The sequence below is a fragment of the Hippopotamus amphibius genome, chromosome 4 (genome assembly GCF_030028045.1).
Source record: "Hippopotamus amphibius kiboko isolate mHipAmp2 chromosome 4, mHipAmp2.hap2, whole genome shotgun sequence".
Taxonomy (NCBI): domain Eukaryota; kingdom Metazoa; phylum Chordata; class Mammalia; order Artiodactyla; family Hippopotamidae; genus Hippopotamus; species Hippopotamus amphibius.
Window position 1 is genome coordinate 34,941,060 of NC_080189.1, and position 27,867 is coordinate 34,968,926.

Sequence of the window (27,867 nt, forward strand, 5' to 3'; positions counted from 1 at the left end):
CTTAGCTTGGGGCCTCTACTCTCCTCTCCTGGAATATTACTAAAAGCTCCTAATTGTTCTCTTTGTGCCCTGGTCTTTCAAGAATTCAGTTTCCATATTGTTGCCTAAGGGGTATTTCTGAAATGCTAATTGATCATACTACTATCCTGCTAAAAGCCTTATATGGCATATCAGGACTGTAAGTACAAAGCTTAGGGTAGTATTTATTCCTCTTTGTAAGCTGGCTTCTGCCTAGTTTTCTATTTTCATTTGTCCTCACCTATATTACATTCAGATCATATTGAGAAAGAAAGAAGGGAAGAAAGGAAGGGAGGAAGTGGATAAGAAAGAACACTTTGCTATTATAACTTTTGCTATTGGAGCATTTTAATAACATTGAGAGGTTATTTAAAGACACTAGATTTGGGGAACTGAACTCTGTAGGATTTTCCTCAAATGACTTCAGCTACAATGAGGAAATCTCATAAAACCAGCATTTCCAGGGAGGGTGTTTCCTAGAAACCATCATCAAGATTCTTTTCTTTCTTTCTTTTTTTTTTTTTTGAGTTTAGTATTGATACTTTTAAACTTTGTTTGAATCAGTCAGAGTAGAAATAAATTATTTTCTTTTTTCCTTTAATCCACTTATATTAAAATTGAGGGTACTTAGTGTTTTGTTGTCAATAGACGTATTAAAATGTTACTATATCCAAAAGCCATTGCTTTCACATTAACAAGTGACACATATACTCTTTCATAAGCCAATTGTTTAAAAATTCTTAAAACAATGCACATTTATTATCTTACAGTTCTAGAGGATAGACATCTGAAGTCATTTTAACAGGGTTAATATCAAAGTGTCACCAAGGCTTAGCTTGTTTCTGGAGGTTCTAAGGGAAAATCTGTTTCCTTGTCTTTTCCAGCTTTTAGAGGCAGCCCACATTCTTTGGCTTAATTCTCATCACTGTGACATCCACTTCGATAGTCATAACTCTACTTTGTCTGATTCTGAGACTCCTGTCTTTTATAAGGAACCTCCCTTGAGATTACTTTGGACCCATCCAGATAATGCAGGATAGTTTTCCCATCTCAAGATCCTTAATATAATCACACCTACAGAGTTCCTTTTACAGTATAAGGTTACATATCCACAAATTCTGGGGATTAAGATGTGGACATCTTTGGTGAAGGAGGCATTATTTTACCTATCACAGAATAATTGAAAATAAATGGAAAAAGTTTAAAAAGGCTAAAACAAATATTTTCAAATATATTTTTGTTGTCTTCCTTTAGTTTTCAATGAAAAAGTTTTATTTTAACTTTTCCTGCTCAAATTAGTGTGGAAAATAGAATCCTATATCCTCATATACAAAGTTGCAGTAAAAATATTTTCCATGTATTCCTAAGCTATAATATTAACTAGCACTTTGATTTTTCTTTATTTCTCAAAAGTAATCGACATAAAAGAAAGCTCTTACAAAGAACTTTTTTATCATTTCAATTTTTACCAACTTTTTATATGTAGCTGTTTATTTCTTAAATTTATCCCCCAGAGCGAGAAGTTTAAAGATACAGAATAGAATGCTCATGATATTTATTTAGAAGAAGCCAAGCTAAAATTAATATTATTTTCTGCTCTTGCCACCTGCTCCCTTCCCCACCTTGTGAAAAGGAGTAAAAGATTTTCAGGAAAGGTAACAGTAAAATGATATAAGGAAAATAAAATTTCTCCTGGGTAAGAAGGCTAGGACTCTTCAGAATAGTGTATATTTAATACATAGATCTGAGACTAATGTGGAAAAAGCATCTTGAAGGAAACACTCACCTAGAGTTCATATTTTCTGATGGTAGATTTTGATTACAGCATTACCCCACTTGTATGGAAAACCCAGATCTTGCACCATAAGGTGGTTACAAGATAGATGAAGTGAAACTCAAAATCAAAAGTGAATCAAGCCAAACTCAACTAATAGTGGGGAAGCAACTCCAAAGGTTTTTCCTCTAGACAGTAGAGTCAACTGATTCATATTTATATACAGATAAAGGGCTATTTTTTTCTAATTGTGGGGGCTGGAGTTTTACTATCCTTGTGTGCTGGTAATAAATAACTTGCAATTGAAAGAATACCGTCCTTGTAATCAAAAGACAAGGAGTCAAATTCAATTTTCTGCTTGTGTGATTGTAAGCAAGTCTGATACCCTGTTTGAGCTTCAGTTTCTTCATCTATAAAATGAGGATAAAGTTCTTTATTCAGATCACTGAAGTGTGATTCAACTTGTGACTGTGACTACTATCATTTTGCGTTCTGGGGCTTTCAGTTAGTCCATGAGGTCCTGTGATCAGTCTTCTCAACAAATTACTGTTTCATGGCTATGTACTTTCTAGAACCATAAAAAATTTAAATAGGAAGTATATTTCTTTGATTCAAAAGGAGCATTGTTCTTCGGTGACAAGGGGAAAGTAAAACTACAACTTTGTAACTGAAGGCCTTTTGTGCATGAGGGCACAATTACTTGAGGAATTTGATGTACGTAAATAATGTAGTAACAGGTGCCTTTAAAACAGAGAGAGCCAAAAATAATTATATGTTCTAGTTAGGTTAAACAAAGACAAGATAGATACATTTTACACTTTTTTTCTCCAGAAATAGTAGTAATATCTATGAAAACTGAGTGATAAAGTCTACTTATGAAAGAAAGCTATTTTCTGCCGTTTGTCAATCAAAATGAGTAATTTTAAAGTCTCATTTTCAATTAGATTATTTTAATATTTAACTACCTAAAATGCCCCAATCATATTCTTTAGAAAATGGTTTGACTAGAATACTGCAATTCTAATGATGACATTTTATTATGATAAAAATGACTTCATTAATTGATGATCATATATCAACTCATAAAGTGGATAAGGGACATAAACCAATTTGAATTGTTTAGTTTTTTTTTTAGGAATAAATGTTTATGATCCTTTTATTCTTATAAAATATATACATTTATTTGTTATAAATTCATCTACATTAAGCACCCTATGAATTTCTTTTATAAGGTCTGCATAAGTTGGCAATATATTGATGTTATCCCAAATTTTACTGTTAAGATATACTAAAAATAAAAAATATAATGCATTTGTAGCAGAATGATACAAGAGATGACAAGTATTATCGGGAAGTTTGGATTTTTGTCCCAGATATTCCTGTTTATAGCTTTGGATCTATTTTAGAACATGTAAATTTTTTTTTAAAAGCATTAATGGCTTTCCAAGACATTTGAAATATGACCTTTTAAAGAAGCCAGTCTTGTTTCTCTTTTATTCTCTGCATCCTTGAAAGAACATTCACAACTTCATAATGAAAATGATATCAAAAAGTCACTACACGGAGGAAGAAAATAGGACATTTAGGCATTACATTAGAGCTTTGTTTTAAGTTGAAAGTAGCTGTGAAGTATGAAGCATCATTTAAACACAGGTGTTGATTTCTGAAGCAAAATGTCTTTTGTTTTATGAAAGTCTTATTAATAAATATTAATGTTTACGTGTTAATACTGTTAGATAAATTTTTTTAAAGAATTTAAGACTTTTTACTGAATTTAGCTTAAATAATTAACTTGTATATTTCCACATTTACAGGAAACAATTTAATTGTATGAGAAGCTTCTAAAAAGAATATAAACTGTAGTATTAACTTACTTAAATACAGCCATAAGCACTAAACATAAATATGTCTAATAATATCAAAATATAATGTTACAGCTGGGCAATTCTTTCTTATTAAAGGATGAATACATCTTTCACTCATTCAGTTGGTTTGTTGAGTTGGAAAGGACATTTCCTCATCTCTTATTTCTCCAAGAGAGAATATGCTCAATTTTAATTTTAATTTTTGATACACTATAATTTCTGAAAATAAAATGCAATTAAATATTGAACTGAAGTTTTAGAAAATAATTGTAGAGGCCCAATTGAGTATTTATTTATGATATTATGAGATTAGGTAAGATAATATATGCAAAATCTATAGCCTAGTCCTTCGTATAGGCTGTTCACTCAATAAACAAGAAAAGGTACAGAATCTATTATTTAAAAACTCAGGGCTAGATGTGTTTCAAATTATCAATACTTTAAATTTTGAAAGGTAATATGGTATATATTCCTTGACATCCTCCAGAATCCAAGACAGCATCCCATAATCAAACACATTCATATACCTGCAACAGTACATATGAATGTCTATTGTAAATAGAATAAAGAAAGACTTTAAATAGCCTTACTTCATTTCAGGTTTGATTTCACCACCAAATGAGTTTGTGCCAAACTTGAAAAAAAAAAAAAAAAGAAAACTCCTACTTTCAGAGCTTTTTGGATTTGGAATTGCAGTTAAGAGGTGGAGGATTGATAATATTAGAATTATAATGCAATTGGGCTAGGAAGATGGGGCTGTACCTATATCATAATGTTGAATGCATAATTTTGGAAATAGGGCAAACTAATAGCTATTTAATTAAGGAGGATTTACCTGACAGTGTAACACACATGAATTTCAAATGAGCACTTTGTAAAAGATGAGAAAAAAAATCAATGGAACCGAGGGGAAAAATAAAGTTTAGAGTCAGAATAGATTTCCCTATGTGTAATTAGAACATGGGAGTTCACCATCTTTGGCACTAGGTCCTCTCATCTTCTATTCTGTACAGCCTCCAACGATCATCTCAGTTATCACCAAAGTGTAGATGTTATGTTAATTTTATCCACAGTCCATATCTTACCTCTGAATTCCAGACCCATAAACGCAGCTGCCTACTCTACATACCTTCTTGGACACTTTCAAAACATCACAAACTCAATATGTTCAAAACTGAACTTATGATTCTCTGTCCCCCTCAAAAATCCAGTCTTCTCTGTGAAGGGCATCACTATCTATTCAGTCACTTATGCCGGAAACCTCAGGTGTCATTTCTTAATCCATTTCTAAACCTCTCTCGAATCTATCTACTTGTTTCCCTGTGACTATGCAACCCTTATCACATGACCCTAGTTCAAGCAGCCCTTGCTTCTCTCCTAGATTTTCTCATTTTACCCCTCTACAATTCATCTCACTGAACTGCTACTGCCCCCTTTCTTGTGGTAAAGAAAATAAGATGTATTTATATACTGAAAAGATTACATGAATAGGCCCCACTGGTCTCCCCAGCCTCATACCACACTCTGCTCTAGTCCTATCATCTCCTTATCTCCCTGGAATGTTTTTTCTATACTCTTCCTCTTTATTTCCCACTCATGCTCCTTCTTTAGGGAAGCTGTCCTTAACTTCTGTCTAGATAATCTTTTTCTACAGGCTTACAGTCATGTGTATCTCTCCTGCCTATCGCTTGTAATACTTGAAAATTTACAGTCATTTATGTGATTATTAGATTAAAATCTGTCTCTTCCACTTGTCCATAAGCTGCATGCGGAGAGGGACCATGTTTTACTTTGTTCACCACTGTTACCCACACAACAGGCTGCTATATATAGGCACACACATATCTATTAAGTGAATGAACCAGTGAAATTAGTAACAGAAACTGTCATTTGAATGACTTGTTCCCATTTTATCTAGGTCTTTCTGCTTGATTTTGTGCTTCACATCTTTTACTTTCATGGGGTTTATCACATTGTGTTATAATTATATTTTAATTATTTCTCTCTCCTAGTAGACTGTGAACTCTTTGAAGACTGGGTTATGTCTATTTTGTTCATATTTATATCCCCAGAGCTTATCACAGTAGCGTAAAACCTGATGTGTAGTAGGCACTCAAAAATATTTGTAGAATTAATGAATGCTAAGCCTGTGAATGCAATGTCAAGTATATTTTAAAGTACTATGGCTTAAGTTATCTACATTTTTCATATTAACTTATTTTGGTTATTAATAATATTGCCAGTTGACTTTAGTGTGTACATGGCTGCTGTGTCATTTTGAAGTTAACAGGAAGTGGTCAGTGTCTGATGTGATTCTCAGTTGATATTTATGGCTCAAAATTTCTATATACACATACTCTTATAAAACAGATTAGACTAAATAAACCACAGTTATTTCTGGCATTGCTTCTAATTCTTTTAAAGCTATAAAATGGTAATTTTCCTAAGATACTAACATAAAGAAAAACAATGCAAGTTTAGATGGAGCTAGATGGAGTTGTAAGGGAAGCTTAGTCTTTACAGTAAAAATATAAGTGCTCATGGAGTGCAAGCATTTTTATTGTCAGAACACCACTGAATTAGGAAAACTCTGCTTAATAATATTCATGCCTCTTTAAAGTCTCTTCAAGTGTGGGTCTCTTCTAAAGACACACCATTGGAATTATCCAAATTCAAATAATTGGGACTGAATGAATATTACAATCACATTTTATATTATTATCCATTAAATAGCTTTGGATTATATAATGCTCAGCTGAAATATGCTGACAGTTATTCACAAACCTAAGTAAAACTTTTGATGAACCCAGCCCTACTTTGTTCGGTAGTTATATCTCAATCAGACAAGCTCGACTGTATAATTTTAGATTTAGTCAAGATGAGATTTATGGGTATATCATATCCAAAGACTGCTGTGAAGAAAGTAAGATTTGGAGAAATGAGTTATTAATCTTTGCTACAGAATATTAACAAATGTCATGTGGCTTTTACAAATAGGTATCTAGGAGGCAGTAGATTCATAAGCCCCCCAAAATAGATTTCTTCTTATATACCTCTGCTACTAGGAATATAATTAATAGTTACCTATTACTCACTTGTGAAGTCCAAGCTTTTACTTCACTTATTAATTTCAACCTTAGTACAAAACTAACAAAATTAAATAAGGGTTTTCATGTTGTAGCGAATGGGATTGTCTGCCTTGCTTTTTGATGGGGTTGTGTGTATACACCTGTGTGTGTATGTGTGTGTGTGTGTGTGTGTGTGTTTAGTGGTAGTGCATGTGTTTTTATTTACTATCACTAGATAGTAAATATGTACAGTATAAATGTATTTCTTGCTAAATATATTTGTGTTTCTGTTTTTGCAGATAGTCTAAACATGCTTATTAGGTAGGTACCCATATTTGCCTGGTTGATTTGTTTGGCTAGTCAAATTAATGATGATAAAATGTCTTGTTATTGAGAAAATTACTTGTGTGATGTTTGCCACCACTTTTTAGTTTTGAATTTCAAAAGGCTAGTACCCAGAAGGTGTTTCATCTCCTCCCAGTTTCTGTGCCCTCAGTTTTGATAAGTGGTCTCCAGGTGGATGGTGACGCACGGGTCACAGACCCGCTTTCTGGAGAGGAATGACTTTCCCCTTGGGACTGGTTTTAAGAAAGAGCAAACTCTAATTATATGTTTGCTGAGTGAATGCTAAAAGAATTAGCTGATGGCTTTTACCATTATCTTATGATTTCTCTATAAAAAGAAACTTTTTAAAGAGGCTATCATATATATGCATAAATATGAATTATGTTTAAAAATATTTATATGATTTGTAGCAATATTTCAGAAGATATGATACAAGTAGACAATATTATAAACAGAGAATCACAGGGTTGGTGAAATCCTCCAAAGTTTTTTTTTTTGTACAACTACTCACCCAATTGTTTCTAAAATTTCCTCGTACAAAATACTCTCCTTGTTGTTTATCTACTGGATAGGACCGAAACACTTGTGAGAACTAAATCAAAAGACTACAGTGTGGAACAATGAAATGTAAATTGGGAGAATTAATTCATGTATGTAGGAGCATAATTTGAAAACTGCTATGTGCAAATAAGAATGCTTCCTTCTAGCTAGCACTGCTTGCCTGGCCTATGTTACTCCATAGCTCTTCTACCTACCAGGAGATTTTATATACAAATGCAAATAGGGCCACATAACATTTTGTTAGCCTTAATTTCTAATTAAATATTTGCTGATTTACAGAGTCGAAACCTCCCAAGACTGATCTAAACTCTGGAATTAAAGAAAAAAAAAGAAAGAAAAAAACCCCTCAGGTATCATATACTCTAAATCATCTTCTGTTGTGTCAGAGAATGAGATCTGACTTTTTTTCTGTGGTATCAGGCTGCTTACTCATGGATTTCCATCAATTCTCTCAATAGTCAGGATTCCTGTGTCTATTCTAGTCTAAAAATAGGAATAGAAAAAAAACCCCACAGATACATCCTTTTTGTATTTGTGATTGTGATTCCCCAGTGATTGTGTTTTGTACAACTAAGAGAATGCTTTTTCCATCCTGACCAATTTCTTCCCATTAGTTTGTTGTACTTGCAGGAATTTGTGTATTTCTAATTAAAAACAAAAGGGGAAGCTGAGACGAAGCGAGAGAGTAGCACAGACATATATATACTACCAACTGTAAAATAGATAGCCAGTGGGAAGTTGTTATATAACAAAGGGTGTTCAACTCGAGGATGGAAGATGCCTTAGAGAACTGGGAGGGGGAGGATGGGGGGGACTCGAGGACTCGAGGGAGGGTGGTGGGGGAGTCGAGGGAGGGAGGGAATACGGGGATATGTGTATAAAAAAAGATGATTGAACTTGGTGTACCCCCCCCAAAATAATTAAAAAAAAAAAAACAACCCAAAACAAAACACTTCAATTGACCCATTAAGTACATTGCTCTGATTCTCTTATTAATGAATCTAAGCATTTTTTGTAGCTCATCAATACATGCATTTCTAATTTTTAAAAAGACCCACATCCCTTTATTAGAATATGAGACCTTAACTACATTTGAAACTTATTTTTAAAAAGTAATTGGATATTTTAAGCCAAATTTCATTTTTGTAATTCCAAACAGGGAACTTAAAAAAAAACATAATTTCTAATGAAAGCCTAGTTTGAGATAATTGATATTGGATTAATGATCTAACCAGGTGATTCTTTAGGTTAGTGTATTTAAATACGGAGTTTGCAGTATAAATTGGTTTGGAAAACATTGCTCTGCCAGCTCTAAGTACTGTCTAAGGTATCTAAGGGTCAGGTAAGATCAGTAAAAAGTTATATGCTTGGGCTTTCAGTTGAGCTAATTCATATTATGCTCTGGGCCTTTGATCAAGAATAAATATAGTTGGGGCTTCCCTGGTGGCTCAGTGGTTAAGAATTCACCTGCCAATGCAGGGGACACAGGTTCGAGCCCTGATCCAGGAAGATCCCACGTGCTACGGAGAAACTAAGCCCATGCGCAGCAACTACCGAGCCTGCGCCCTAGAGCCTGTGAGCCGCAACTATTGAGCCCACATGCCGCAACTACTGAAGCCGTGCGCCTAGAGCCCGTGCTGTGCAGCAAGAGAAGTCTCGGCAATAAGAAGCCCGTGCACTGCAATGAAGAGTAGCCTCTGCTCTCCACAACTAGAGAAAGCCCATGTGTAGCAATGAAGACCCAACGCAGCCAATAAATAAAAAATAAATGTTTAAAGAATATTAAAAAGAAAAAGAATAAACCTAGTGGATGTTACGATGCATGTCCCTTCACGATTGAACCACTCTTGCCTCCACCTGATCCTGTTTCCTTCACCCTACTATAGCGCCTGTTCTGAGAGCACCCCCCAATAAACCTCCTACAGGCAAGTTTCAGATTATTTTCCCCAAATAACTCAATTTAAAACAATAAATATTTTTTTAAAATATGGGCATATAAAGAATTTCACCGCATATTTTGCAAAAGCTGTTATTGGAATTTTGTTCAATATATCATTCAAGTCTTCCATGAAAAAATCTAGTTTATAAAGTCTCAGATATTATTCTGAAAAATATTTGTCTTTCCTCAGAGCTGGCATGATTTAATTACTTATTAAGAAATATATGTTAGGTTGAACTATATGGAATGGACATTTCAAATATCAAAAATGGTCAAATACCTGCAATTTCGCAAGGTTCCACCTAATATGTTTTTTAAAATTTCCTTTTTCCTTGGCTGTCAGGATGCATGGGTAAATTTTGTACTCAATTGCAATATTAACCTTGAGCCTACATCTTCTGGTGTAAATACCTCTCACCACATTTACAACTCATATTTATTTATAATTTTTTCGAAAATAGGGAGAATAGAAGTAAATAAATTCTTTCAAATGAAGTAAAACAGATTTCTGCACAGAGACAAAACCTTGGACTTAAGCTCACCATCATTATTTTTAGTTTGCAATAACAGCATGACAGAGAGATGATGCTGAGACATAATTCAGACTTAGGAGATATATTTTACTTATTATTCTCAATAGCAAAACTTCCCTACATCTGGGTGGTCTTAATCTCTTTGACAGTCCAAAGAATCAAATCACAATCTACAGCTGCTCTAGCCTTCTAGGTGAAGACTCTGATATACTGATTATGGTTTACTTGCTTCCTCTAATGGGTTCCCAAAGCTCTTTGCAGTCACCATAGTTATTCACACACTGTACTCTAATGATTCATTCATTCATTCATTCACTGAACACATGTGAACACATATTTTTAACTGCGTGCTGTATGCCCTTCTCTGGGTTATGTATAGAAAATATGGCAGTCTAGCAGCCAGCAAGATAAATGTAGCTCTTGCCCTTAGAGATCTCTTATTTTTCTTCCCTGGCTAGACTACAAGCTCTTTGAAGGAAGATACTGTGATTATCTCCCTTCTACCTTCAATGTATGACTCAGTGCACACACACTTGGCACTCAAAAATATTTCTTAAGTGAATAAATGAACAATGGCAACCTATAATTTCATTTACTTCATTTCACCAAATACCAAGATCTTCAGTGAAACAAATCCAACAGATTTATAGTTGTGTTCTTCAGATCCCAGGCAATTTAAAAGTATTTTAAAATTGACTGCGCATAGTGTAACTGATGTTTTACATTTAGTTGTCTCATTGTTCTACTATCAGTCCATGCTTGGAAAAGACAGAGGTTTTCTGGGGAGTAGTTTCATTACATTCCATTGAATCTTCCCTGGCTCCACTGATCTTTCAGACCCTTATGCTTAGCTTATAGATGTTGTATAGGATCCAAGACAGTCTTTACTTTTGCCTGCTAAACCTTTGTAATTCCCTATAAATAACCAATAATTTAGATTGATTAGAATTTCTTATTTTTATTGTGTCTCTGTATAGAGTGATCTAATGAGACGGTAGTCTTGCTCTGAGAAAGGAAAAGTATCCATGTGAATTCCTTTTCATGCCTAATATTTGTGACTGTCTCCCAGCTTTTCTTCTTTCATTTTGATCTTTTACATTTGAGATTTCCTTCTTGCTGCCCCCTATCCCAAGACCATCTCCTTCCAACATTTGATTTATAACCATTTTCTCCTTCAATTAGTTTTTAAAAACCACGTCTTCTTGTGGCATTTTAAATTCATCGCGTACATTACTGAGTTTTTGCTTTGTATTCCAGTCATTTCAATCAAGAGCCAATATCATGTAGTGTTTAGGAAACCAGGCCCTGTATTCCAGTTCCATCCCTTGCTAGTGGAGTGATAACAGTCACACCATTTAACCCCTCTAAGTCTCAGTGGCTTTAATTATACAGTGCAATATGGATAATACTGATACCTGTCTCCTAAGGTTGTAACAAGGATTAAATGAAACAGTATGTGTAAAATGCTTAGCACAGTGTCTAATACCTGTTGCATATTATTATTTTTATCATCATTTATGCTGTAATTGATATTAATATTGCCCAAGTATATTATAAATTCCTGGAGCTCTGGGATCACATTTATGACTCCCTTTGGACTCCTGATGTAACACAAAATGCAATAAGTACTCTAATGATGCTTTTAGCATCAATAGATGAAAAGTGAAAAACGAAGTAGTTAATGAATGTTGTAAATTCTCATTCCACATTCTTTTCTTAGGATAATATACAATATTCTTTAGCATTCAGTTACATTGTGTGAAAGTCATTCAGATTCATGAATCTGAAAATGCTATTTATAATGTATATTTTGTAAATGTATATGGATTAAGAAGGATTAATTTAAAACTGTAGGATAATCTAAATAGCTACCCTAAAAAAATTACCACTGGCATTTTAATGAAATGTTATTTTACAACTTTAAAGCTCATAGCAATATAATTAGTAATATGTGTAATCTTTATTACCAATCTTAATCTTTTTTATATGACTGAAAAATTATTTTATGGTAGTACAATTAAAATAATGCTAAAAATGTCAGCATAACAGAATTAAACTAAAGTAACTGATACAATATTGTACCCCAAACCAGCTAATTTAAATGCAAAATACTTTGTAAAGGCTATTTATCTGAGCTAATGCATGTTAAGGGATTTAAGGAGTAGTTTGTGTAGCTGAAATAAAAGGAAAAATAAGCACTGTACAGTAATCTTTACTATTGTTTAACATGAGGGAAATATTAAATAGGTTTATATATAGGCCACTTGAGGAAAATGTATTAGAAGCTGCATCACAGCATAGTAAATATAAAGTGGACTGGCAGGCAGTATTATTTTCAGAGGTTTTTAAAGGGAAAGCTTGAAATACTTAAAATTGTCCTTATACAAATAATTATATCATTAACTATGATAGCTAGACTGAAGATGCCCTGAATTTTAAGTCTATGATTTGGAAAAGGGATTTCAAAATACTGGATAGTTGCAGAGTTGACACATGACACTGGTTAGATTTTTCTTTGATTGCTTCTTTCTGTCAATTCATAATGACTCTACCAAAGTATTGTTATTATAAAGTGAGAATATGGAAGGGTTTAAAATTAAGACTTTTAAAAAATTAAAATAAACTCAGTATAGAAACTTTGGAAAATACAGAAAACTGAAAAAATTCACCTAAGTTTTCACCACCCATAAAGTATCAAACAATATTTAGTATATATATTTCTAGTCTCTGCTCCCTCATAGATAATTTTTTAAAATTTTAAATTAAAAGTAGCTGTGACTATATCCAATGGAATATTTATATGTAATGTAAAGGAATCCAAGAAATATATAAACATCACTAATAATAGTGAATCAGCTGTGTTTTCCTTTTATTATTTCAGTCATTCTTTTTTGGGCCCTCAAAAAGTTTGCTGTTTATATATTTATTCCAAGTTTGGTTTCAGTTGCATGTTATTTTAAGAGCAATTCTTAAACACTTGGCTAGCATTTAAAATATTTTAGTAAAGTTTAAATTACTTCTTAAAAACTATAGTCCATTAATATCTTCTGTAAATTGTGACAGAAGCATAGACCATAAATTGGAAAGTAGATGTTATAGTGTTTATTGTCATAATCCAATTGTTGAAAGTGAAACTCATTTATCAGATGATGCTACACATTGCATTTGTTTGGTTTCTATTTGCCAGGTCCCAGCACACCTGGAAAGTCCTGCTAGGACTCAGCTACAGAAAGTTCAGAGACAACAAGTAAAATCTTTCATGACTCTTGACCACCAGATCATCAACCAGACTCTTAAACGGTCACACCCTCCAACACCAAGCAGTGCACTTCTGGTACAGCATGGACACCCATCTCCAGAGAGTGACACTGGCCTCACTGGAAATCCACTCACCAAGTTGCTAACTCTTGGGAAAGAAGATGACAATGCGGAATGGCATGTATGTCTAATGGCTGCTTATGAAAATATATAATCAGTTTCTTGGTAAAAAGAAAACACCTCAAGAAATTGAAATCAGCATTTTTGTAGTAAACATTCCATATGCAAATTCATTTAACAAAAGGATGTCCTAATTTATTAATTTGTAATAATTAGTTATGCTCATAGGAATTGTTATGCATAAAATATAACTATTTTTTAATACTCATTTCAGTTTTGTATCAATGTGAGTCAAAACAGGTTCTAACAGTAATTTATGTTAAGAAGATGTAGCTTTAACTGTAACAATTTTCTGATAACTTTAGTTAAAACATTTATCATCAGTTACATTATCTGAAGTACCCATTAAGATAAAACAAGCAAAAGTTTAAATAACAGTAAACATGTGCTCTAGAAATGTTTATCAGAATGAGACTAGTAATCTTGCACTTAATACTTTGTAAAATTATATCTGAATTTTTTACTATCGATTATCTATTCATTCATTTCTATTTTCAACAAATACTTTCCTAACACTTACTAAACAAGAGGAAATTAGAGGTGCTGAGGATACAGAATGAATGAGAGTCTAGCTTTGTGGAGTTCATAATTATTGTGACTTGCTTGTAAATGAACCTCCAAAAAATACTGAAGAATGAGTAGAAGTGGGAAAAAAACGGAAACTGGGAAAAAGACTTCCTTTAATATCTCAGCATAGAAAAACTACATCAATAACTGAGCTTTTTATTCTTTTCTTTTTCTTTTTTTTTTCTATTTGATTTGTTAGATTGAGCCATGGTCCTATGATCTTCCAGATTTAATCTCCCAATCTACATTCCTGGTGATTATTACTGATTTCAGGTCGCTGCTTTTTAACTAAGTCCGTAGCCTCCAGGTACAAAAGAGTAATGCTCAGTATCTCATAATTTGAATTCCAAATGATAGAGGAAGATTTTCTTTTGCAAATTTTATGTTAACCTAGAAAAGAGAAAAGAATAAGGATCTGGTAGATTGTTCAATAAAATATAACCAAAAACAGGACTAGCTGAAATCCAAAACTGAACATAAATCTCTACATGTATATTTACTTGAACTTTTCAGTAGTCGATATATAAAGAATTTTCCAGAAAAAAAAAATGTAGAACTAGGTTCTCTAGTCACTCTATGAAGATCATAAAAATATATGTAGATTGAAAATCATCTGTACAGTAAATATTAGAATTCATCCAATACAATTTATCTTACAGCCACCTTCTTGCAAAGTTCATTTCCTTGTGTGGAAAATTGATTTCCAAAGGAAAAAACAAATCCCAAAAAATATGCATATGCCAGTCAATTCTAGGCAAAACCCAGAAGATGATCTTATTATGTATTTTATGAAATATGTCTTCTAAAAAATGGGAAAGAGCATATCAGTTTTCTCAGTTTTTCTTAGTAAACATATTTATTCCTTAGGCATGTGGCTTACCTTTTATTTTAATTTATTTATTTACTTTTTTACCTTTTATTTTATAATAAGTTTGTATAAGAGAAATTTACCTGATCTTAGTGGTCCGTTAGTTGGTGTCAGTCAAAAAGAGTTGAATGGCTAGGAAGGGATGAAAGCCTCCTTAAGTACAATGGTCTAGGGACAACATGCACACTAGCTGCATACAAATCTATTTTTTTAACCATTGCTCTTTAAACTGTGTATACGAAAGTCTCTTCAACAATTAATGTCCATTCATAATTTTATTCCAGCTGTTATAGTTTTAATGTATGCTTTCTCTTTGAATTTGACTTATCATGAAACAATTTTCGCATACTGCCATCAATTCCAGTCTTGCTATCTTTAGTAGCTAAGATGTATCCTACCTTGTTGCCGTTTCCTAATATTCTTTGATTGGTGCTAAGAGTCCTTGTCACAAAGCAGAATGTGTGCAGTCTTCAGAGTCAGACAGTATGAGGTTAGAACCACCACTTACAAGTTGTGTGGTCTCAATCCTTAACCTCCCTCACCAACATTTCTGTGGCTTGAAGAGTTGTTTTGATGCTTACATTTTCCAGGTGGGGTTGTGGGGAGCGTCTGTGATCTTTTATTTTTATATTTATTTTAAAATTATTTTATTTTTTCAGCTTTAAGAAATAATTGACATAATCACTATATGTGTTTGAGGCATACAGCATGATGATTTAATTTATATATATTGTGAAATGATTACCACAATAGGTTCAGCTAATATCCATCTTCTCACGCAGATACAATAAAAGAAAAAGGAAAAGAAGGAAAGAAAAGTCCTCTTGACAACTTTCCTATATATCATACAACATTGTTAAATATAGTCATCATATTGTAGTACATTATATCTCTAATATTTATTTATCTCATAACTGATGTTTGTACCTTTTGACCACATTCTTCTAATTCCGCAAATCGCCCCCTCTTCTGGTAGCCACAAGTCTGGAGTCTGATTTCTCTTCCTATAAGACTTTTTTGTTTTTGTTTTTGTTTTAGATTTCACATATAAGTGAGACCATGCAGTATTTGTTTTTCTCTGTCTGACTGATTTCACTTAGCATAATGCCTTCAAGACCCATTCATGTTGTTGCAAATGGTAGGATTTCCTTGGTTTTTTTTTATGGCTAAATAATATTCCTATTTATATATTTCACAATTTATTTAGCCATTCATTGATGGATGGACAGATTACTTCCATGTCTTGGCTCTAAATACTGCTGCTATGAACATGGGGGTGCAGATATCTTTTTGAGTTAGTGTTTTTATTAGATTTGGATATATTCCCAGGAGTGGAATTTCTGGATCATATGGTAGTTCTGTTTTTAATTTTTTGAGGATACTCAGTACTGGTTTCTATATTAGCTACATCAATTTACAATCTCACCAATATTTTAAAAGGGTGCCTTTTTCTCAACATCCATGCCAGCATTTATTATCTCTCATCTTTTTGATGATGGCTATTCTAAAAAGTATAAGGTGATATCTCATTGTGGTTTTAATTTGTATTCCCCTAGTAACTAATAATGTTGAGCATCTTTTCATGTACCTGTTGGCCTTTCATGTATTTTCTTTGGAGAAATATGTATTCAGGTCTTTCAACCATTTTTTTTTATTGCATTTTTGTTGTTGTTGCTGTGTGAGTTTTTTATATATCTTGGATATTAGCCGCTCATCAGATATATGGTTTGAAAACATTTTTTCCCATTCCATAGATTGTATTTTCACTTTGTTGATGGTTTCTTTTGCTGGCAGAAGTTTTTTAGTTTAAGGTAGTTTTGTTTATTATTATTATTTATTTATTGGCTGCATTGGGTCTTTGCTGCTGCACACGGGCTTTCTCTAGTTGTTGTGAGTGGGGGCTACTCTTCATTGTGGTGTGCAGACTCCTCATTGTAGTGGCTCCTCTTGTTGTGGAGCACAGGCCCTAGGTGCGTGGGCTTCAATAGTTGTGGCACATGGGCTCAGTAGTTGTGGCTCATGGGCTCTAGAGCACAGGCTCAATAGTTGTGGCCCACAGGCTTAGTTGCTCTGTGGCATGTGCAATCTTCCTGGAGCAGGGATCAAACCCATGTCCCCTGCATTGGCAGGCAGATTCTTTACCACTGTGCCACCTAGGAAGTCCATCGTTTATTTTTTATTTTGTTGTTTGTATTACAGGTGTCATATCCAAAAAAATCATTACCAAGACCTATCTTGAAGGGCTTTGTTCCTATGTTTTCTTCTAAGAGTTTCATGGTTTCAGGTCTTACATTTAATTTTTTAATCCATTTTGAGTTAATTTTTGTGAGTAGCGTAAGATATGAGTGCAGTTTCATTTTGCATGTGAATATCCAATTATTCCAGCATGATTTCTTAAAGAGAATGTCTTTTCTCATTGAGTATTCTTTGCTCTCTTTCAAATATTAGTTGACTGTATATGCTTGGGTTTATTTCTGGGCTCTCAATTCTATCCTATTGGTCTATTTGTCTATTTTTATGCCAGTAGCTTACTGTTTTGATGACTATAGCTTTATAGTGTAACTTTAAACCAGGAATGGTGGTATCTCCTTTTGTGTTCTTCTTTCTGATGATTTCTTTGGCTATTTGGAGACTTTTATGGTTCCATGTAAATTTTAGGAATTTTTTTTTAAACTTCTGTAAAAAATGCCATTGGAACTTGATAGGGATTGTATTGAAACTATAGACGGTAGCATTGACATTTTAACATTATTAATTCTTCCAATCTGTGAACACAGGATGCCTTTCCATTTGTATCTTCTTCAATTTCTTTTATCAATGTCTTGTAGTTTTCAGCATAGAAATCTTTTGTCTCCTTAGGTAAATTTATTCCTGTCTTTTTAAATTGCTTTTGATGCTATTGTAAATGGGATTGCTTTATTTCTTTTCAGGAATTTTGCGGTTAGTGCATAGAAATGCTACTGTTTTTTTATGTTACTTTCATATCCTGAAACTTTACTGAACTCATTGATTAACAGTATTTTGGTTGAGTCTTTAAGATTTTCTGTATGTATATAAACTCATGGCATCTGGAAATAGAGACTATTTTACCTCTTCCTTTCCAATTCTGATTTTTTTATTTTTCTTTCTTGCCTGATGCTCTATCTAGGACTTCCAGTATTATGCTGGATAGGAGTGATGAGAGTAGGCACCTTTGTCTTGTTTCTGATCTTAGAAGAAAAGCTTTCATCTTTTCACCATTGAGTATGATGTTAGCTGTGGGCTTGTCACATATGGCCTTCTATGCCTAATTTGTTAAGAATTTTTATCATAAATTGATGTCAAATTTTGTCAAAAGCTTTTCCTGCATCTATTGAGATGAACATGTGATTCTTTTCTTTCATTCTATTAATGTGATGTACCACATCAATTGGTTTGCATATGTTAAACCATCCTTGCATCCCAGAGATAAATCACACTTGATCACTGGTGAATTATACTTTTAATGTGCTGCTGAATTTAGTTTGGTAGTACCTTAAGAAAATTTTTGCATCTATATTCATCAGGAATATTGGCCTGTAGTTTTCTTTTTCAGTAGTGTCACTTTCTTATTTTGGTATCAGGATAATGCTGGCCTTATAAAATGAGTTTGGGAGTGTTCCCTCCTCTTTGATTTTTTTGGGGGGAAGAGTTTCAGAAGGATTGATGTTAATTCTTCTTGAAATATTTGGTAAAATTCACCAGTGAAGCCATCTGGTCCTGGGCTTTTCTCATTGGGAGATTTTTGATTACTGATTCAATCTCCTTACTAGTAACTGGTCTATTCAGATTTTCTACTTTTTCCTCATTCAGCCTTGATGAGTTTTATGTTTCTAAGAATTTTTCCATTTCTTCTAGGTTTTCCAGTTTTTTGGCATATCGTTGCCCCATATGATTCTTTGAATCTCTGTGATATCAGTCTTAATGTCTCCTGTTTCACTTATAATTTTGTTGATTTTTGTCCTTTCCCTTTTTCCTGGGTTAGCCTAGCTAAAGTTTTGTCAATTTTGTTTATCTTTTTAAATAATCAACTCTTAGTTTGCTTAATCTTTTCTATTGTTTTCCTCTTCCCTATTTCATTTATTTCTGCTCTAATTTTTTTAAGCTCTTTATTGGAATAATAATTGCTTTACACTCTTGTGCCAGTTTTTGAGGTACGCCAAAGGGAATCAGCTGTATTTATATGTATATCCCCATATCCCCTCCCTCCCATGACTCCCTCCCACTCTCTTTATCCTGGCCCTCTAAGCCATCACCCATCATAGAGTTTATCTCCCTATGTTATGCAGCAACTTCCCACTAGCTATCTATTTTACATTTGGTAGTGTATATATGTCAATGCTACTCTCTCACTTTGTCCCAGCTTCCCCTTCAACCCCTCCCAACACCATGTCCTCAAGTCTATTCTTTACATCTGCATCTTTATTCTTGCCCTGTCACTGGGTTCATCAGTACCATTTTTTTAGATTCCATATATATGAGTTATCTGCTCTAATTTTTATGACTGCCTTTCTTCTAACTTTGGGCTCAGTTTTTTCTTATTTTTCTGTTTCTTTAAGGTGTAGGTTTAGGTTATCTATTTGGGATCCTGCTTGCTTCTGAACATAGGTGTTTATTGCTATGAACTCCCCTCTTAGAACTGCCTTTACTTATCCCATAAGTTCTAGTATGTTGTGTCTCTATTTTTGTTTGTTTCAATACATTTTTTTAAGTTCCCTTTTAATTTCCTTTTTGATCCATTGGTTGTTCAGGAGAGTGTTCTTTAATTTCAATGTGTTTTTGAATTTTCTAGTTTCCCCTTGTTGATTTCTAGTTTCATACCATTGTGATTAGAGAAGACACTTAGTATGATTCCATTCTTCTGGAATTTGTTGACTTATTTTGTGGTCTTATATACAGTCTGTCCTAGAAAATGTTACACGTGTACTTGAGAAGAATGTGTTTTCTGCTGTCATTGGGTAGAATGTTCTTTATGTATCTGTTAGGTCCACAAGGTCTATAGTGTTGTTTAAATCTACTGTTTCCTTATTGATTCTCTGTGTGATTGATCTATCCATTGTTGAGAGTGGGGTAAAAAAAGCTTCAACTATTATTGTTTATAATAACTATACCATTTATTTTTCTCTTTAGCTCTGTTAGTTTTGGCTTTATATATTTAGGTGCTCTGATGTTGGAATCATCAATTGTTATATCTTTTTGATGTATTGGCCCCTTTATCATTATATAATGACCTTCTTTCTCTCTTTTTACCATTTTTAGTTCAGTCTATTTTGTCTGATATAAGCAATATAAGCTTCTACCCCGCTTTCTTTCAGCTACCCCTGCTTTCTTTTGGTTACCGCTGCTTGAAATGTCTTTTTTCATCCCTTCACTCTCAGTTTATGTGTGTGAGAGTTCCTGTAGACAGCATATTGTTGGATCTTGTTTTTTCTACCCATTCATCCATACTATATCATTGAATTAGAGAATTTAATCCTTTTATATTTAAAGTAATTATTAATAGATAAGGGCTTACTACAATAAAATGTTGTTGGTTGTTTTCTGGTTATTTTGTAGCTCCATCATTCCCTGTTTCTTATCTTGCTATCCTTTTTGTGTGTTTTGCCTTTTGGCATCAACATACTTTGACTTCTTTATTGAGTTCTTTTGCATAATTGCTATAAGATTTTGCTTGTAGTTATCATGAGGCTAACATAAAATAACTTAAACTTGTAACACCTTATTTTAAATTGATAGCAACTCAACTTCAATAGAATTTGTATTCTTTGCACTTCTACTTCTCTCCCACACATTTTAGGTTATTGCTGTTAAAATTTATATGTTTTTTTTATATTGGGTTATTAATAATAGATTATTATATTTATTATATTTCTTAATTTTGTTTAGTTGTCTGTCTGTTTTCATGTAGCTCACCAAGCTTCCCTTAAAGGATTATTCTGAATTCTTTATCTGACAGTTCATAGATCTCCATTTCTTTAGGGTCAGTTATTGGAGTTTTAGTTTCCCTTGGTGGTGTCATATTTACCTGATTTTTTTGTGATCCTTATGTTGGTACCTGTTCATGTGAGTAATAGGGGTCCCCTCGCAGAGTTTACAGTTTTGCTTTGTCAGAGATAGTTCTTTGCCTGACTGCTCAGTTTGGGTTTCTGCGTGTGTCTACCATTGAGGTCTTTGGGCTGGTTAGGCCTGCTTTTGTGATCTATTTGGGTGAGGCAACTGTTAGAGCTCTGAAGACAGGGATTGGGGGTTGTGCCACTAGGTGAGAGCAGTGGATAGGACTGCTGGCTTTGTTTCTTACACAAGTGAGGCTGTAGAGTGGGTTCCACAGTTGCCTGAATTCTCTGATCAGGGTTATTAGATGGTTGGGACTGGATGTAGCAGATGGGGTTATGAATTAGCTTCCCTGTACTAGCAGGGAAGCAGGTCAGGGCCGAGGGCCTGTGCAGTTCATTGTTTGGGGGCCTGAATAAGGCCTGAGTATGCACTGAATTCCTGGTCAGGTGAGGCCACTGATTTTGCTCTCCAGAGAGGGGAAGCCATGGGCTGTGCTCTCTGTTCAAGTGCTACTGTATGTGGGGCTGTGGAATGGGCTATGCAGCTTCCCATGTGCTTTGGTTAGGTTCCCTGGTTGAACAGGCTAAAGGCTGTATTCAATGATGAGCAAGGCTATGATTAGATTCCCTGCCCAGGCACAATGGGAGACACTGCTCTAAAACCAGTAAAGCTGTTTGTTATCTTGACTCAAGCTGACCCACACTCAAGTTCCTTGGCTGAACAGGGCCACTGGCTTTTCTCTCCAAACTATCGGTTCTGTCTGCCCTTTGCTCAGCTTGAGAGCTGCTGTACTGCATAGCTTTCAGCTATTTTTGGTAGTCCTCTGATCAGTTGGGGCCAGAGGACACTCTCCACAGGGGGTGGAGCTATGTCTCAGCCCCTATGCCTGGGAGGCCTCTCCAGGCTATTCTCAATGTTTCAAAGAGGTTCTCAGGTTGAGAGAGGCCAGGAGCTACCCTCAGGCTTGGCTATGAATTAATCTTCCTGCCTGTGCAAAGCATGGGAAGACCCCATGACTGGCACTGCCTTTGCTCTGGGGGGTGATCGGCTCTGTCTGCCCACTTCCCTCTTGGCTCGAGCACCACTGTGCCACACAGGTTCCAGGAGTTGTCCCTAGCTCTTCTGGTCAGATGCAGCTGGAAGGTATTTTTCACTGCAGGTGGGGCTATGACTCAGCACCTTGCCTGGGTGTGGACAAATGGGCTCTAGGGCTGATAAAACTCCTTTGAGGATCTGAATCAGTTAGATCTGTCCTCCCCTCCCCCAAAGTTACCTGGTCAAAGCATACCCCTGATTTGGTTCTATGGACAAGTGATGTCGCTGGCTGGGGTTACTACTCAGGCAGTGCAGATATGAACTGTCTGCCAAGATCTGTGTGTTGGTTGTTGCAAGTCCCTCTCTGCTTCTCTGTCACAGTCAGATTCCCAGCATCTGGGACCCATAGATTCCTCTACAATTCCCATGGTTGGAGATAAAAGTAGGGGCTCCCACAAACAGCCCACAATGTTGAAGGAGACTGGTTGTCCCCCCTGGGTTCTCTTTTCTCTCTGGAGGAAGCAGTGGCTCAAAGAAGACCTCTCTGCAGAGTGTTGCATTGTCCTAGGGGAGAGTCAATGTGGTCTACATGTAGCTGCTTCTCTCGCCTTCTAATGCAGTCTGCCTTGAACTCTGAGGTTCAGGGGTGTTTCAGCCTCACGCCATGCTCTAGGATTCTTTTAGTGGTGTCTTGTTTCTGAATAGATGTTAATTGTTTTTCTTGTGATGGGGAGTGAATTCAGGAACTATAAACGTTGACATATTGGTGATGTCACTCTGATGCTTACATTTTTTAAAGTTTCTAATACAAGGGCAGTGGGAGTGCTCAGGAGATGGTGGCTGTTGCCATATTTTGGTGTTTCTTTCTTCTATGCTTGTCCTCCTGTGACATCAGGGAACATTTCATTAATTCAAAGACCCCAGAAACCATAGACACCACAAAATAAATCTGTGAAAGTATCTATAGATTCAGGAGTTTGGGGTTGGAATTAGGAGTAACTAAGTGATTAAAGGTCTCCAAAACAATCAAATATAAAGTCAAATAAGCATTTTATAGCATGAATCTTTCCAGGATAAAATTCAGATTTGGCAAAGGGAGTCCAACTCGAGGATGGAAGATGCCTTAGAGGACTGGGGTGGGGAGGGTGGGGGGGACTCGAGGAGGGGGGAGTCAAGGAAGGGAGGGAATACGGGGATATGTGTATAAAAACAGATGATTGAACTTGGTGTACCCCAAAAAAATAAAAAATAAAAAAAAAATTCAGATTTGGATTCATGGCACACAGGACTCTTCCACACTTAACCTTTGCCAGTTGACCCAGACTCATCATTACACATCTGCATGGTGCTCTGTTCTTCAGCCATATGGTCCACTAGTGATTTTCCTAGTGGCTTTATATCCTTTCTTTACCAACTACTCATTCAATCTCCATTTATCAGAAGAATTCCAACTGACTCTTCAAAATTCATTTCAGGTTTCTTTTTTCCCTGGGGGTACCCTGTGGATTAGATGCCTATTCTCTGAGTTTTTGTAGTAATACCTATATCATGTGGACAAAAATTGCTCTTATCATAGCATTTTTTACAGCACATGCTAAATTTTAATTATTCCTTGTCTTGTTAGTCTTATCCTCTGTATTCTCTAAGAGCTCTAAGTTGAAGGGAGGGGGAAAAAAGGAAGCAAATAATTATACTGTTACATAGAAAGGGCAATGTTATATGCAGGAGTGCAGAAGTGATGTTCTGATTCAGAATTATGTCAAGTAGACATAGAGGAAAATGGCCAGTGGGGCAACTTAGCCAAGTAAGATAGCATGAGCAAAGATTAGAGATGGGAAACAGCATGAGGTGAGGAGAAAATGAGAGGTAGATGGTGACAAAAGCTGACACCAGAGAAGCAGGCAATAGGCAAATCACAGAAAGGCTGGTACTCCATGTTAAATGATTTCAAAGATTTAAATGTAAGGGCTAGGGAGACATAATCAGATTTGACATTAATATCACTCTGTCAGCTTTGAAGAAGAAGAAGCCTGGAGGGAGGGAGGGACGAGTGGAAGGGGTGGTATTTCTATAGTGCAGTGAGAGTTGATGAGGCCTTATATTAGAACATGTTAGAACTGAGGTATCTGTGAGACCACCACATGGAGATGCTGGTGACAGCTAGATATCCAGGTTTGCCTTGAGAAGGAATAATCTAGACTGGAGGAAGAGATTTTACAGTTGTCAGCCTATGGGTAGTATTTGAAAACTTGAATGAGAAAGAAAGCTCCTGGAGAACATGAAAACAATGAGAAGAATAGTAAACCAAGGGTGGGATTGAGGATATCACCAACATTTAAGGGGGTGATCAGAGGAAAAGGACTGTAAAGGTAAAGTAAAAAGATAACTAGTGTGGTGTCACTGAAGGAATTGGTTTAAAGGAGGAAATGACCCACACACTCCAATGTAGTGACTGAGTCTAGTAAAATTAGGACTGATACATATCTACTGAATTTATCAGTCAAGCAGTCAAAGAAAATAGCAACAAAAGGAATTTCTGTAAAATGCTGGGTAAGAACCATTCTACTTTGAATTCAGAGTTAACAGGAAGAGGAGGCATTGAACTCCTGGGGAGCTTGGGATGGTTGGGCAGAAAGATAATAGGTTAAAGGCATAGAGAGTCATAAAATGAAAATTGTTCAGCTGATCTGCCAGAGAGGGTCCAGATTGGATCTCAATGGAATATTGCATTTGATGAGTGATATAATGGAATTTAAAATTTCAGAAATGGAGTGGTACAGAGGATGACAGGACCCAGGCATGGCCTAGAGAATAGGTGAAGAGAGGGTTAAATTCAGATTTATGATTTTGAGAGTGGTGAGCTAAAATATTCAATTTCAATTGTTGGTTTATTTTTTTTTCCCATAGATTTCTGACAGCTGTTGCTATAGTTTTTTTAGGTGCATATGTGTTCAAAGTCACTTATTATTTTCCCTTTAACATTTTATCTTGAATTTTATATGGTCTAATATTAACATTGCTATTGTTGTTTTCCTTTTGGTAATCTTTGTAGTACATCTTTGCAGTTTATTTTCAGCTTTCTCTATTGTTTTATTTTAAATGTGTCCCTTATAGACAAAATGTTACAATACCTTTGAAAAATCCAATTTGAATGATTATTTCTTGAGCAGTACATTAACTCATTTACATTCTTGTAATTAGTTTACCATTAGGATTTAACAGTTATCTTTTTTCATGTTTTTTAATTACTGTGCTTTCTGTTTCCGTTTTGCCATCTTCTTTTCTATCCTCCATTGGATAGGTTAAAGTTCTCTCTCTTTTTTTGATCACTCCTAACTTAAGACACATAGTTATATTTTTTCTTTATCTATATCATTATTTAACAATATCTATGTCATATCCTTAAGTAAAAGTCTACCTGAGTACGGTCTTATCTCCTTCTTGTCCTCATCTATCTTTCTGAATTGATATTTTTAGAATGGATACACACACACACATTCTTCTTATTTAGAGCACAGACATTTTAATGTTATACTCATTCTTATATTGTGAATTGATTTCATAATTTTGTTTATTATCTGATTAGTGTACTTCCTGAAAGAGTGTTTTCCAAAGGTCTTTTTGCCCTAAAAGTTCTGCATTTTTATGTCTAAGAAAAATTTTATTTCATGCACATATTTAAAGGTTATTTTATTGATTATAAATGCCTCTAGGTTCAAAATTCTTTATCTTTAACACTTCAAATGTTATTCCATTGTCTTCCTGCACCCAGCATTGTTGAAAAGCTTGATTCTTGGTCTTTTGTAGACCTTTATTTTTATCTCTTTAATCTTCTTACTTTAATCTTATACATCTTTTCCTTTGTCCATGAGCCTCATTCTTTCCATGCCTATTATTTTCATTTTTATTGTAGTCAAAATATTGTGTCCTTCCTTTGTATTGCATCATCTTCATTTATTACTTTGAGGATGCTTATTCTGCTGACTTGTAATTCTGCTTTTGTCTAATCTGTTAATTCTGTTTCATCTGATATAAAACATTGTGTTTGTTGTCTTTCTTAAAATAGCAGCTGGATTCTAGGGTGATTGATTATGAAGATTCCTGGAAGCTGTGAAGCAAAGTGGGTTAGGTTTTAGATATTAAAGTCAATTTAGGATAATGGAAGGGCCAGCGTCTCCAACAAATTAGGGGAAAAGATAGTCAGGTAGGTGGATGACAGAAAAGGTGTTAAAGGCAAAAGCAGAGTCTCCAAGGAGGATGAACTTTGACATGTAGGAAAGAAAGCTTTCCTTCTAGAACAGAAGAAACCTGAGCATGTTTATAGGCAAGAGGAAAAAATTAGAGATGCAGGAGAGTGGGTAATTTATGATGTAAGCTTCCAGAAAGAAAAGGGACAAATGACATGTGTAATTTTTACTGAAACTATCAGAAATACTCCAAAGTAAACCATTTACCATGAATGATGTTTAGCATCCTTCTTCCCTCAGGTCTTTTTCACAATTGTTCAATGCGAATTTGTTGTCCATTTAATGGGGGAATATTAAGAAAAATATCATGAAATTAAAATTTGACTTTGGTAACAGTCGAATTCAAAAATTTGAATTTGGTAACAATACTTGAAAACTTTCAGAGCATGAACTAATCAAAAGAAAGAAAACATGCATATTTATTTTCCTAGCTCCTTTAAAGATCTCTCAACGCATGTGGAATAACATCTATAGTCCAGAATGGGGCTTAGAGCTGCACTCTGGAATATAGTACCCAATGGCCACATGTGTGTGTTTAAACTTAATTTTAAATTAATTCGAGTTCAATGCAATCTTTAAAAATGAAATGAAATTAAAAATTCAATTCTTTAATAACACTGGTCACATTTCAAGTGTTCATAGCCATATGTGTTTGGTTGCTACTGTCTTGCACACTGCAGATATAGGACATTCCCACTGTTGCAGAAATTTCTGTTGGACACTACTAGTCCAAAGGGTTCTACAATGTAAGTTCCTTACCTACTTTGAATCTTCATCTCAACCATCTCTTGCTTGTGCTCACTCTTTCCAATTCCCCTTGGCCCCTCACTCTTTCTCAAACACTCTGAGTTTGTTTCTACATTTAGGTCTGTATTTTTTGCTTTCTTTCAAAGGATTACCCTTTCCTCATGTTATTATTGTCCCTGTCAAATATCAGTAAATCCTTACTGACCATTTTCTACAATAACACTCATTGTCATCAACCTCTATTCTTAACCTGCTTTAATTTCTTCAAACCACTGTTTGTTGTTAAGCTGTTTATTGTCTGTTTCTTCAATAGTTTGAGCTCCATGAGGTCAGAGACTTTGTGCTGTTTGCTTTTATAGCTCCAGTACTAAAACAAGGTCTTGCAAAAAATATTGCTCAATAAATATTTATTAAATTAATATATGAATAGTGTTCCAATTTTTTGGCATATCACTTTTGGAAGTATCTTAGTAGAAGTTGTGAACATTTAATTCTCTAAAGTGCTCAGAAATCTTGCTTAGAAGATAACATTAACAGAATCATAACATATTTTTCTGTGTATTTCCCAGAGTTTCCTTCTGGTTGTTTCTGCACATGTCATGGGAAATTCAAAGCAGTCCAGTTATATAAATTCTGCATTCTTACTGTCTTTGAGCCTACATCATATTTCAGAATTTCACTAAAGAGAATATAATGAGCGAGAAGAGAGCTAGAGCTGCAGGGGGATAGAGAGAGAAAAAGAAAGATGGTATTTTAAAAATCTAAGCTTCAAAACCCCCCTCCAGCTGAA

General features: G+C 34.7%; 1 protein-coding gene across 1 annotated transcript in view; it reads left to right on the top strand.

The window, feature by feature from the left end:
* TFEC (transcription factor EC) overlaps window positions 1-27,867 on the top strand; it is a 71,514-nt gene that overhangs the window by 12,783 nt on the left and 30,864 nt on the right. Inside the window, exons 2-4 of the mRNA XM_057732145.1 lie at window positions 7,025-7,046; window positions 7,911-7,981; window positions 13,291-13,542. Coding sequence (XP_057588128.1) covers window positions 13,363-13,542 — 180 coding nt within the window. The 5' untranslated portion in view covers window positions 7,025-7,046; window positions 7,911-7,981; window positions 13,291-13,362. The remainder of the gene's footprint in view (window positions 1-7,024; window positions 7,047-7,910; window positions 7,982-13,290; window positions 13,543-27,867) is intronic.